The following is a 13,515-nucleotide window of genomic DNA, read 5'->3' on the forward strand; positions in this document are numbered from 1 at the left end:
TGCAGAGGATACAAAATTGCATCAACAGTGACTTTTACTAGAAACACACCAAGGTGGGAAGATGGTGTAGCAGAGGCTGGAAGGGAAGTGGGGGGGGGGGCAGGGAGCGGAGGACACCAAAGGGCTTGCTATTCCAAGTGTCCCCAGGGAACTGGGACTTACCGGGCCAGTCATCCTGCAGGTAGCATGCTCATGACATCCTCCATTGACACCATCTGTGCAGGGGTCTATCTCTATGCAGCTGTAGCCATCCCCCCTGTAGCCCTTCCTGCAGCTGCAGGAGACTTGCGTGTCATTCTGGGAGCACTTGGCGACCTTTGCACAGCCTCCGTTGTTCTGCTTGCAGAAATCCACGACTGCAAGAGAGAGAGGGCAGAGGGTGCCATGTGCCATGGTCTGGGGTTATCAGTCAGCCGTTTACAGTGAGTGGCACTGGGGCGGGGGGGAACAAGCCTGCATAGGTCCATGTCTTTGGTATCCCCAGCCTGTGGGCTCTCTGCTAGCTTGTATAGGATTCATGGCACGCTTATGACACCCTGACAGACTTGTCACATACTCACAGGATGGCTTTGATAACAATTTTCAGAATGAGTTGGGGTTTTGATGTTAGGGGCCCCCCTCCCCCCGTGTCTTGGTTAACTTGACCACAGGCCAGAATCATTTGAGGGTCTGCTCAGTTGAGGATCTGCTCAGATCCAGATCTGACTGACGTGTGGCCATGTCTGTGATAAATTGTCTTGATTGATGATTAACGTAGGAGGGTGCACCTTAGCCCACTGTGGGTGGCACCATCCTTAGGCAGGTGGGTCTGGACTGATCATAAGCCTGCGAGTGAGTAGCTTTTCCTCCATGGTTTCTGCTTCAGTCCCACTCGAGTTCCTGTTCTGACTTCCTTTGTTGATGGACTGTGGCCTCAAAATGCATGCTAGGTCAACTCTTTTCTCTCCAAGCTGTTTTTGGTCAGAGTGTTTTAGCATGGCAACAGAAAAGCAAACTAGAAGAACAGTGTGTGTGTGTGTGTGTGTGTGTGTGTGTGTGTGTGTGTGTGTGTATAAAGTACAATAAGGGACACCTTGTGAGACAGACATCTCCAATCCTGCTCTACAGGATCACTCACAGAGTGCTTGATTGACTTGACATAGGTAAAAAAGGTAGAGTGGGCATAAGTCCCAGAGGCAGGGCTGTGACTTAAACTCAGCTGGGTTTGGCATCACTGTGTTGTGTTTGCTCTTAGAGACTTTGTTTTCATAATCTCCAAATTTCAGTGTTGAACTTATTTTTATAAAACAGTAGTTGCTTCTCTTAGCTTACCTCTTAACCTGGCTATCACACAAATAATTGAGGCTCTTTGGTAATACAAGGCTCCACAACACAGTATGAGCAGCTTAAGTCTGTTCTTAACCCTCTATGTTATTTTGTCTTACTCCCAGCAAACATCCCAGTGATACTTGGACTTTGTAGCTTTCCTCAGCTCCAGCTCCTTCCTCCTGATCTTCCTTGGACCTCTACCCATGGCTGAACCCCGTGGCTGAGTCCCCTACTTCCTCTTCTAACTCTTCCTCCCCTGGCTGGCAGGAAGTCCCACCCTATTCTCTCCCTTGCTCATCGATTGGCTGTAAGCTGCTTTATTGACATATCAGGGGGACAATTGGGAAGCAGAGTTTACGCAACATTTAGACAGGAAATCAGAATTTAAACCACACAATAACCCTCTGCCTACAATTTGGAGCTGTAGGAGCATCTGGCAAGCCATCTTATTTCTCTTGCCTGCATGGAGTTGCTCAATCCCGTTGAGACCCTGAGATCATAAACATGGGGGCCAAGAGCTTTCTCAAGGACAGTAGGGTAGAGTGAGGGAGCTGAGCCTTTGTTGGCATTCTTGAGACCTGCTTCTGCCTTGCAGGTGGCTGCAAAAGGGCAAGCATGGGCACATCTATTGTTTGTAAAGCACATTTCTCTGTTCTGGTGTTTACTCATAGAAAACTTCAGAAAACACACAAGGCCGAGCCTGCCCATCACCCGCTTCTTTTTCTGTTGTAAACAGAGCTGTAGGTGGAATGTGTTATAGCTTGTCTAGCAAGATGGTGGCATTGTGATGAGTGCCAGACAGTGGGACGGGAGAAGATCTGACTTTTAGCAATTTTTAGGTCGTGTTCTTAAAGGGATGGAGGATTGTCTTTTTTTCCCTTCTTCATCATACAGTCTAGGTGTGTTGGCTCTGAAGACCTCCCTTCAAACTGTTATACGAGACAGAATAAACGTTTACTTCATTTATGCACCTTTAAACTTTAGCCTCTGTGTGCCAAGCACACATCTAAACCACCGTAGACCACTGGTGCTGATGCTGGGAGTAACTCAGTGGTAGAGTGCTTGCCTAGCATTTGAAATTATCTGGGTTCATTCTTACTGAGGGACGGGGCAATGCAGGACAGAGGAGATGTAGTCGTCAGCCTTAACTTTTTTATCTTAATGCTGTAATCAGCTTCTGAATTTCTGAAGCAAGTCTGATTGCTTGTTGAATTAAAAAAAAATCTAAAGGCCAGGTGGTGGTGTATATGCCTTTAATCTTAGCACTTGTGAGGCAGAAGCAGGTGGATCTCTGTGAGTTTGAGGCCAGCCTGGTCTACAAAGTGAGTTCCAGGCCAGCTAGGTCTACACAGAAGAACCCTGTCTTGAAAAACCAAAACTATAAAATACAGAGCATCTTTACTTTGCAAAGCAATGTAAAAAATTTAAAGCCATGCTTGGGAGGTAGGCAGGGCAACTGTGAGCAAACAGAGTCCTGAAGAGTATGAGCAACTGTTGCAGAGGCCCAAGGAGAAAGCACAAGCATCAGGGTGGAGCCCAGCCACTGTGACTGCACCCTACTCCTCACCTGTGCCTGCTGCTGCCTTCCAAGTAAGTAAGCCAAAGGGACTCACCTGTGCACGTGATCCCATCGCCTTCGTAATTCAAGTTACACACACACGTGTTGTTCTCCATACAGGTGGCATGCACAGAACAAGGAGGTGTGCACACTGGAAGGACAACTGTAAAGAAAGAAGCCTCCTGTCACACTGCGCCCTCCTGTAACACTGCACCCTCCTGTCACACTGTGCCCTCCTGTCACACTGCGTCCTCCTGTCACACTGCGCCCCACTGGGCAGAGTCAGCCTCGCCTATGCAGTTTTCTCAAGACTCTTTTCGGATGCTTTGTAAGTGGCAGAAAGACGGGGTGATTGCTAAGGAGCCTCCCATGTGGAGATTCTGAGCTGTGTCTGTAAAGCAGTTCAGATTATAATGCATTATAATGCACAGGTTGCCTTAATGGCTATTTAAAACTTTATCCCGCCAAGCTTGCAAGCAGGGATGAGCCTGACCAATCGACTCCTTTGCCCTAAGGAACGTGGGATGGCAGGCAGAAAGGTTACTGGAGAGGAATTTCACTGTCATCCAAGGGCACCGCTGAGCCGGGGAGAAGTCTGGCCCTTTGGTGATCAGGTGGGGCTGTGTTGAGCACAGCCAGGCTGGAGCTGAGCGGTATTTTAGGTGGGCAGGCAGGAATGGAAGCAAAGCCAAGCATCCTGTTGGAGCTGTTGAAGGCCATGTGAGAGCCTCGTGATGCCTTTCTGACCCCAGGGAAGAGGAAATGTCATTGGTTTAGGCAGAAGAATTTGACCTTCCCATCTTAGAACAGACTCTGGGTCTCGGAAAACAGGAAAGCATGGATCAAGATTATGATAGTGACAATAACCACAACAGTATGGAAGCAACTGCGCTCGATACTGCAGATACGAACACTTAACTTCAGTCATCCCTGCGGAGTGTGCAGCAAGTATGCCTTTCTACAGATGAGCAAGGTGAGGGTGGGCTGTCCAAGGCCATTCGTGCAGTGAGAAGCAGGATCAGGGACCACGTCCTGATCTCAGGACTGCAAAGACCAAGCTGTTCTGACACCATCTGATTCTGTCATCATGCATTCTCACTGCATGACTTTTAGATTTGAGTAAAATCTCTTCACCAAGTTTTCTTCTGACTCACCTACCTCCAGAGGTCCAGCCTACAGTTCAAATGACTTTTTACAGATGGAAGTGGGAACACCTACACTGTTTACAGATGGAAGTTGGAACACCTACACCATTTACAGGTGGAAGTGGGAATACCTACACCGTTTACAGGTAGAAGTGGGAACACCTACACTGTTTACAGATGGAAGTTGGAACACCTATACCGTTTACAGGTGGAAGTGGGAACACCTACACTGTTTACAGGTAGAAGTGGGAACACCTACACTGTTTACAGGTGGAAGTGGGGACACCTACACTGTTTACAGGTGGAAGTGGGAACACCTACACCGTTTACAGGTAGAAGTGGGAACACCTACACTGTTTACAGATGGAAGTTGGAACACCTATACCGTTTACAGGTGGAAGTGGGAACACCTACACTGTTTACAGGTAGAAGTGGGAACACCTACACTGTTTACAGGTGGAAGTGGGAACACCTACACTGTTTACAGATGAAGTGGGAACACCTACACTGTTTACAGGTGGAAGTGGGAACACCTACACTGTTTACAGGTGGAAATGGGAACACCTACAGTGTTTACAGATGGAAGTGGGAATGCCCATACTGTTTACAGATAGAAGTGGGAACACCCACACTGTCATTTTCTCAGCTATCACTCAGTTTCCCTCCCTCACTTGCCCTCTCTCAATAGGGTCCCCAGTAGACAAGGGCTGCCAGTGGCTGGCCATTCCCCCAACAGACCTGTGCGAGTGTCACAGAAGCGGCCTGTCCACCCTGTTTCACAAAAGCACTGTCCAGAGCCTGTGATCCCCTCGTCGCACTGTCCGTGTTCTGAGCAGTCACAGGCTATAACAGAAATCAGAGTGCCCAGTAATTAGTGACCAGCAGCTGAAGTCTAGTCAGCCTTATTTACTGCCTGCCTGCTGTTGGGCATCGTCAGTGTGGGGGCCACCAGGATTCTGCCACAGCCCTCATTTATTTCCCTCAAACTTCTAAAGACTGTTTTCATTGGGCCTACAGAGGCCTAAACAGCTCCTGAGTGTGTTGTGATAGTAAGTGTCACAAAGGCTGTGCTGTAGAAGTAGAGTGCGATGGGGCACGCCACAGAGCAGATGGGGGTGGCAACCTCACTGGGTGCTTTTTGCTTCAGAAATCTATTGAAAAAGGAAATTTAAAACCACACCCAGTCTTGCTGCTCAGCGTTTCAGTATGGCTATGCCAGCTCAAGTTACCCCAGCCTCCATGGCTGCCTCAGCCTCCCTGTCGGTGGCCCTCTCTTTACAATGCCAATGCGCACTCCACAGGCCTGTTACAGCGATCCCTTTTAATCTGGCCACAGCAGTTCTCTGCTCCAAACCTTCCACTGGCTGCTGGTCTAGAATTCCCTATGTGCTCTGGCTCCTGGTGACACTCACGTTTCATCTCCTTCCCTTCCCTTCCCTTCCCTACTCTTGCTGTTTCTGGCCGGCCAGCCCCACCCAACCTCTACATCTGTGCATTTCCTTCATTTGGGAAAGCCACTTTGACTTGCCCTTCTGACAGAGGCCGTTGAAATGGTTAAGAAACTGAAAAGAAACCTTCAGTCCCTCCTCACAGACTCCCGGTGCTCAGTGGCCCTGTGTGGTGAGGGAAGACATCTCGAGCCTTGCTGCATGTTGTGTCTGCCTGCTCCCGCTACTCCTGCGAGCTCAGATCCTCTGTGTGGGAGCCTTTTGTTCAGATCTGTTACCTGCCTGCACACCTACACAGCTTTTGCAACTATTTTCGTCTCTCTACACTCTTCGTCCCTACACCTCCATAACCTCTGTACCCCTGAACCATGGGACCACTCCAAGCTGGCAAGTGCATCGCTCCATCTCTTCCCGCCTTAGTTTCTTCATCAGCATCAACTTCTACCTCGAAGGCTGTGTTGAGGACTGAATGGAAAACTATGTGTGCCTGGCACGTGGTAGGCACTTGATAAATGCCCATGGTCCCCATATGTGTGCAGCATGACTCAGTCGAGGGGGGGTATGGCTCAGTCACAGGTTCCCGGGTGGCGTCAGGACTGCAAGTTTCAGTCGTAGAAGTGAGGCTCTTTCAAGGGATGAACACAGAGCAGGTGGTAGGAGAACGCTAAAGTGACTACTCCCAGGCCAAGTGGCTGGAGCAGACGAGGACAGGGAACATACAGTGGCAAACAGGCTGACACAGGCAAGCGGCCCCTTACGCTGACAGTCCGGCCCAAATCTGCCAGGCCAGCAGAGCTCGCAGGCTGTCCCGTTGAAACCTATGTGGCATTGGCACTGTCCTGTGATTGAGTAATAATCACGGCAGATGCCCCGGTTATTACATGGCGTGTCTGGTCCTCCAGGGCAGGCTGGAAGAAAAATGAAAGAGCAGTGAGCACACGGTCTCCCAGACCAGGGCGGCTCAGCATGGCTGTTAACACACTGTCAGTTCTCACAGCCACTCAGTGCTCCTGGGCGTCAGTGCACGTACAGGGCGAGACACTGGCATATGAGACCCGAGTAGCGTGAGTCTGATCTCATCTACCTTGGCACGGGCTGAACCGGATGCTGTAACTGGGGTCAGGAGACCCAAGTGTGAGCAGGCCTGGGCCAAGTAAAGAACCTACTCTGAGCTTTAGTTCTTTGTAGCTTTGAGTGATGGTAGTGAGGACAATGAGAGCTTGCTAGCTTGCCCTATACGACACTGTTACCGAGAAGATCTGATGGCGTATTCTCAGAATATTTTGTTTTTTATTTATTTGACATAGTCTTACGTATCCAAGGCTGGCCTTGAACTTGCGATGCAGCCAAGGGTTTAACTTGGACGTTTGATCCTCCTGCCTCCACCTCCTGAGTGCTGGGGTTACAAGTGTCTGCCCCTACACCTTGCATGCTGTGCTGGGAATCAAACCTAGCACCTCGTACATCCGAGACAAGAATTCTGCCAATGGAGCTACAGCCCTAGACCTCTGAGAGCGTCTTAAAGATCCATAGGGATAAATAAATGTCGAGGTTGCCATTGCTCTTTTAGCAGTGCTCCACATTTAGCGATGGAGGCTGGAAGCTGGGCCACTAGATTCAAGCATGTTCTTATAGGCCAATGGTTCTCAATCTGTGACTTCTCCACCCTTTTCAGGGGGTCGCATGACCCTTTCATAGGGATGATACATCAGACATTTCTGCAAATCAGACACTTACATTATGTTTCATAACAGTAGCAAAAGTACAGTTACGCAGTAGCAACAAAATCACTTTATGGTTGGGGGGGGGGGTCGCCGTAACACAAGGGACTTTATTAAAGGGCCGCAGCCTTAGGATGGTTGAGAACCATGGCTCGAGACCATCGATAGACACGGCAGGAAGAACATTACGGCTTCTGTGGTCTGGGACCTGGGGCTTGTTTCTTAAGTTTCCCTGGCAGCAGGGTTGCTCTCAAGGCATCCAACAGCGTGCCCGCCTAGAGGAAAGCCTGGCAGGTGGGGTGTGCTTTGTAGGCCTGTGTTAAGTGTTGCTGCTGATGAATCAGTCACTGCAAGTTGTAGTAAGGTTTCCAAATGGAGATCAAACTCCCTTTGAGGAGGAGCCGAAGGAGAGAGGATGATGCCACATCCCCCGTAGGTGTGGACTTAAAGAAAATCATGGTCCACTGCTCTGACAGAATCGCCAAGGCACTGAAACAAATGTGCTTCCCAACATTACGGCGGACATTGAATAGAATCAACCCTAAATGATACGGCATGCATTTTAAAGCACCTGTGTGTGTGTGTGGGGGGGGGAATGCCTGTATTCTAATTTGATTAGAATTATTATGTATTAGTATTTCTGCAGACCTGGAAATTAAGCCCGGGGCATTACACATGCCGACCACATGCTCTACTAAGGAACTATATCCTAAGCTTTCTGTTTGTTTTGAGACTGGGTCGAGGCTGCCCAGGCTGTCCTCGCATGTCCTTACTCTGTAGTTCAGGCAGGCCCTGAACCCCTGGCCAGCTTGCTTCAGCCTCCTGAGTAGCTGAGATTACAGGCCTGTGCTTCTGGCCCAGCTGTGGTCTGAGTTTAACCACAAAAGCAGATGTTCAGTAGGAGCTCAGTAAAACACAAGCTATGAAGATGGTGGGAGAGACGGACACACACACTTGTTCACAGAGCTGGGCGGAGGCCTGGGAGTCATGAGGGTGGCCTTTCCCCACACGCTTAGAACTTGGTTACTTTTAAAAGCACAGTCCGCCCACGCCCCTCTAGAATGGCAAGAAGAAGAAGAAGGGGTGCCCTCACCCTGACAGCTTGGCATGAAGTAACCCTTGCAGCATCTGACGACTGGGATCACCAGGGAGCACAGCTGCTGGCAGCCATCCAGTTTCTTCCTGTAGAGCGACGAGATGTACACACACTTCTGCGTCACACCCTGGAGGGAGAGAGGAGACTCTGTGGCTTCCTTCCTCTACTGCGGCTGGGCTGCTGAGGCTCCAGCACCTGCCTAGTGGAGAGTCTTGGCACTGCCCAGGTTGACGATGGGATTTTTTTCTTTTCTTTTCTTTTTTTTTTTTTTTTTTAATCTTTTTTAATCTTTTAAAAATTTAATTTGTTTTTTATTTTATGTGCATTGGTGTTGTGCCTGCATGTATGTCTGTGTGAGGGTGTCTGATCTTGGAGTTACAGACAGTTGTGAGCTGCCATGTGGGTGCTGGGAGTTGAACCTGGGTCCTTTGGAAGAGCAGCCAGTGCTCTTAACCGCGGAGCCATCTCTCCAGCCCTTTCAAGGCAGGCCAAGAGTGAAAGGAGAGGGGCAGAATAGGGGCCCTGAACAGAATTTCCTATTCCATGGAATGACTGCCTGGAGATGGCATGGACAGAGGCACAATCCCATCCCATCCGTCCTCAGCAAGGAAGGGGTGAGGGGAGATTCACTTTGCATGAGGGACGCGCACCTGTGTGCGTGTGCGTGCATGTATGTGTGCGTGTGTATATGCATACATGTGTGTGTATTCATGCATGTTCGTGTGTGTATGTATACATGTGTGTGTATTTATGCATGAATATGTGTGTGCATGCATGAGTGTATGTGTGTGCGTGTGTGTGTGTGTGTGTGTGTGTATTCATGCATGCATGTGTGTATATGTGTAAGGAAAAGGTTGATGTGGGTGTTCCCCTCAGCTGCTTTCCATCTTATGTTCTGAAACTGGGTCTCCCCGTGAATCTGGAGCTCGCTCACTCACTGGCTGTACAGTGAGTCCTTGGGATCTTCCTTTCCTCAGTCCCACAGTGTTGGGACTGCAGGCACCGGCTCATGCCTCTGGACTTTTGTGTGGATGCTGTGGGCCTGAACTCAGGTCCTCAGGCTTGTTCAGCAAGCACTGTATTAACGGAGCCTTTTCCACAGCCGTGAAGACCTGTTTTTGTAGACACTTAACTCTTGTGTGTGCTTGCTGAGGACTAAACTCAAGGTCTCGTGCAGGCTGACTGTAAGTAAGCTTTACCACTGAGTCATAGCCCCAGTTCTTGACTCTAAGATAAGTAATAAAAATACTTCCTGAGCACTTACTCTGTGCCAGCGACTCAGATGTACCTCTGCTTGAAGTTGTGTGTTTTCCTAATTTATATACAGAGAATGTTCTCTCACTTTCTTCTGTAGAGGCAGCGTTGGCAGCTCCTGTAATTTGCAAAGACTACGGGAATCTGTCCTCATACCCATGGACTCCAAGACTGGTGGCCTTAGCTCCTACTCCGTGGCTTCCTAGTGTTTATTCCTAGCATTGCTTTTCACCAGCCATGTAGCCGTGGCCTGCGAGCCTTCTTTCTCTGAAGTTTATTCCTCCTCATGTATACACCTCCCAGCACACAACAGCTCACAATAGCCACTATTTTTTATAATTATAGTATTTCTACTCTTCTAGGTATTTGTAATCCCATGAATTTTCAAGGCAGTTCCTAAAAGATGGGCAGTAAACTGACAGGCAGCCTGGGTTGAGAACACACTTCTCACTCCATGAAACATACTCACAGACCCCTACCCATGTGCACACACCCCTACCCATGTGCACACACCCATACCAACGTACACACACCCTTGCCCATATACACACACCCCTACCCATGCACACACACCCCTACCCATGTACACACACTCCTACCCATGCACACACACCCCTACCCATGCACACACACCCCTACCCATGTACACACACTCCTACCCATGCACACACACCCCTACCCATGCACACACACCCCTACCCATGTACACACACTCCTACCCATGCACACATACCCCATCCCATGTACCCACGCCCCTACCATGTACACACACACCATCCTATGTACACACACCCCTACCATGTACACACACACCATCCCATATACACACACCCATACCCATGTGCACATACCCCTACCCATGCACACACACACATACCCATGTACACACTTCCTACCCATGTGCACACACCCATACCAATGTACACACATCCCTACCATATATACACACAGCCCTACCCATGCACACACACCTATACCCATGTACACATACCCTCACCCAAAAAATGAGGTCTGAAAATGAAACACACAGTCTATGGCCATACCACCCTGAAAGAGTCTGCTCTTGTATGAAAATGCAGCATCCCCATTGCCCTTTAAATGCCATGATTCATAATTACCTTTGGTTTGCTCCATCGTGGGCATCTGGGAGTACTGTCACAGCTCCCACAGTCCCCCTAGTGTGCAATATGAGAAACTTTAATATCAAGAATATTGGCAATCACAAGGACATGTCCCCGGCTGCTGTCTGGGTGAGCTAATTAAGATCTTAATCCGGGGCTGGGGAAATAGTTCCATGCGACACGACCATGAGGGCCTGAGTTCAATTCCCAGAAAACACATACAAAGCCAGGCTTGATGGTGCATGCTGGCTGTCCCTGGTCGGCAGCCTAGCTGACTCAGTGAACCCTAGGTCCCAGGGAGAGACCTTGTCTCAAAAACAAAACAAAACAAAACAAAAAACAAAAAACCTCAAGGTGGATGGCTTCTGGGGAATGGTACCTAGGGCTGCCCTCTGGCTTCTACACACACACTTCCTTTGCCCTGGAGAATTCTGAAGGTCTGTCTTGGATGCCCATTTGAAAGCAGTCCCCTCAGTTTCAGAGCTGAGGCCCGGCCGTATGGTGTGGGCATACTGTAGCAGCGGGGAGTGTGGGTACAGACACTTTCATTTTAAGTTAGCTGTGAGACTTTTGACCCATCACCGACACATCCGGACTTCAGTTTTCATAAGCTATAGCACGGGGACAAAACTTCTTGTTGCCATTTGACCTTTGGGGACTTGGCAAGAGAAACTAATTAGCCGGGAAAGGGCATATCAGTACATTTTAGAATTGTGGGATATTTACCAAACTGTCTCAGAGATGCCAGATATTGACAGTGAGCAGTGACAGGCTCTGCTGTGTAGCCATGTCACCTCAGTTCCCAAATCTACACGGTGGAGTTGGCAGTAGCCACCATCACGATTGGGTCGCTGTGAAGTCAGATCAGCACTGGGCGGGGCAGCTCAAGGCTGGCATTCGTCCAGCAGCACTGGCTGGATGAGCAAAGGCGAATAGGGACTGTGACACAGGTTCACTCAGTGTTGCAGGCTGAATGAACGGGAAATCGAATGGAAGCATGTAGGGCATATGTCACGCACCATATGCGTCAGGATGAACCAGTTTTGTTAATTGCCAAGTGTGTCAATTATATATGACGCAATCTGGTAGGAATAAAAACAAAACAAAACAACCAAAAACCAAACCAAACCAAACCAAAACAACAAACCAACAAAAAACCGTTTGCCAGTTGAGTAAATGGATGGATGAGTTTGAAAATGATGGCCCAATATAAGGCTGACGTTTGGTACCCAAGCACTGTTTCCTTAGGGATGAAGGGATCATTGGTGGGTGGTGGCTAAGCAGGAATATTCAAGGCCTGCCACTGGCTAAGCAGATGCTAGCTGATTCTGAGTTTGAAGAATGCCATCTATTGGTCCTTAGGTATCTCGAGACCTGGTCTCGCCCTTCCTTGGGGTCCAGCTGGATCACCAGGGTGGGTCTCTGGTCCAAGGATCTTTCACTATTTTGGTGACTTTAGGACTGACCGAAACACTGAAGGTAGTAAAAGTGTCACATCGGCCACCCAGGGTGGGATTTGTTAGAAAGCAGTCGATGCCATAGGCCATGCCCAGGTCAAACAAGAGCTCCCGCTGTATGATCCTGCACGTTTGTCCATTCAGAAAGAGCTCACCCTGGAAGAGAAGAGAGAGACAGAGACAGAGAGAGATCAACAGTCTCTTCCAAACTTCTCTTCTCCCCACAGCCTATAAGACTTAGAACTAAAACGAACGAACAAACAAACAAACAAACAAACAAACAAAGACATAGGGGATTTCTTGCACCTGTCATCAGGGCCTGGAATTCCAGGGTGTATCAGATGTGTCATAGGCACCTCTGAAGGCAGTGACAGAAAAACAGCTTGCTGATAATGTAAAACAAAGCAAAACAAAACACAACCCTCCCCTCAAACACACCCCAAGACACCTGAATGCCTCTCAAAATGGGAACAGTTGGCGAACAGCTTTCCTGTCACCTGGTCACTGTCACCTCCACGACACTTACGATGTCACTGCCAGTTCCACACTTGACACTCAGCTCTGAACCTTGCAGGGTCTTCCAGGAAGCATACCTGGAGAGGTCTGAAGCTAAAATCTGAGGGAGACAGGAAGCTGTGTTAATACCTACATTGGGGTCAAAGGGCCAGAGGGGCTTTGCCAGCAAACTAAGTTCAAGTGGAAGATTCCCTGTGTGTTATAATAACTCAAGCTAAAGCAACAGTGGATGTGATCAAAGGCCAGGCATGACTGACTTCCTAGGAGCTGGGCATGCCTTCTGGAGGGACAGTCTGTGCTTGGGTATCCTGGAAGAGGCTATCTGGGTACATGGAGCCCATGAAAGGGTGAGCAGGGCTAGCTGGGAAGTGGCCAGGGCATCTTTATGGCCTGGAACATGCTCCTTTAAAAGTTACAGAAGCCAGTCGCGGTGGCGCAAACCTTTAATCCCAACCTTCAGGAGGCAGAGGCAGGCAGACCTCTCAGTTCAAAGCTAGCCTAGTCTTGTCTAGTTAGCGAGTTCCAAAGTATCGAGAACTGCATAGCGAGACCCTGCTTCAATAGCATAATATAAAAAGCAACAAAATGACATTAAAAACCTTGACCCCAAGGGCCTTAGAATATGACCTTATTCGGAAGCAAGGTCTCTGCAAATAGACTTAACAGTTAGGCAAGATGAAATAATCCCGGAGCAGGGTGGGCTCTCGATACAATATAAACAATGTCCGAAGAAGAAGAAGAAGAAGAAGAAGAAGAAGAAGAAGAAGAAGAAGAAGAAGAAGAAGAAGAAGAAGAAGAAGAAGAAGAAGAAGAAGAAGGAGGAGAAGAAGACGACGACCACAGGGAAAAGATGGCTGTGGGAGGATGGAGGCAGTTTGCATGGATGCACCT

General features: G+C 48.9%; 1 protein-coding gene across 1 annotated transcript in view; it reads right to left on the minus strand.

Moving 5' to 3' along the window:
- The window catches only part of Stab2 (stabilin 2), a 168,347-nt gene that overhangs the window by 16,638 nt on the left and 138,194 nt on the right, over positions 1 to 13,515 (minus strand). Inside the window, exons 52-59 of the mRNA XM_051172938.1 lie at positions 12,635 to 12,724; positions 12,118 to 12,264; positions 10,649 to 10,705; positions 8,274 to 8,403; positions 6,218 to 6,367; positions 4,750 to 4,854; positions 2,922 to 3,029; positions 163 to 356 (exon numbers count right to left, since the gene is read on the minus strand). Coding sequence (XP_051028895.1) covers positions 163 to 356; positions 2,922 to 3,029; positions 4,750 to 4,854; positions 6,218 to 6,367; positions 8,274 to 8,403; positions 10,649 to 10,705; positions 12,118 to 12,264; positions 12,635 to 12,724 — 981 coding nt within the window. The remainder of the gene's footprint in view (positions 1 to 162; positions 357 to 2,921; positions 3,030 to 4,749; positions 4,855 to 6,217; positions 6,368 to 8,273; positions 8,404 to 10,648; positions 10,706 to 12,117; positions 12,265 to 12,634; positions 12,725 to 13,515) is intronic.

Source organism: Acomys russatus, chromosome 31, assembly GCF_903995435.1.
Source record: "Acomys russatus chromosome 31, mAcoRus1.1, whole genome shotgun sequence".
Classification (NCBI taxonomy): Eukaryota; Metazoa; Chordata; class Mammalia; order Rodentia; family Muridae; genus Acomys; species Acomys russatus.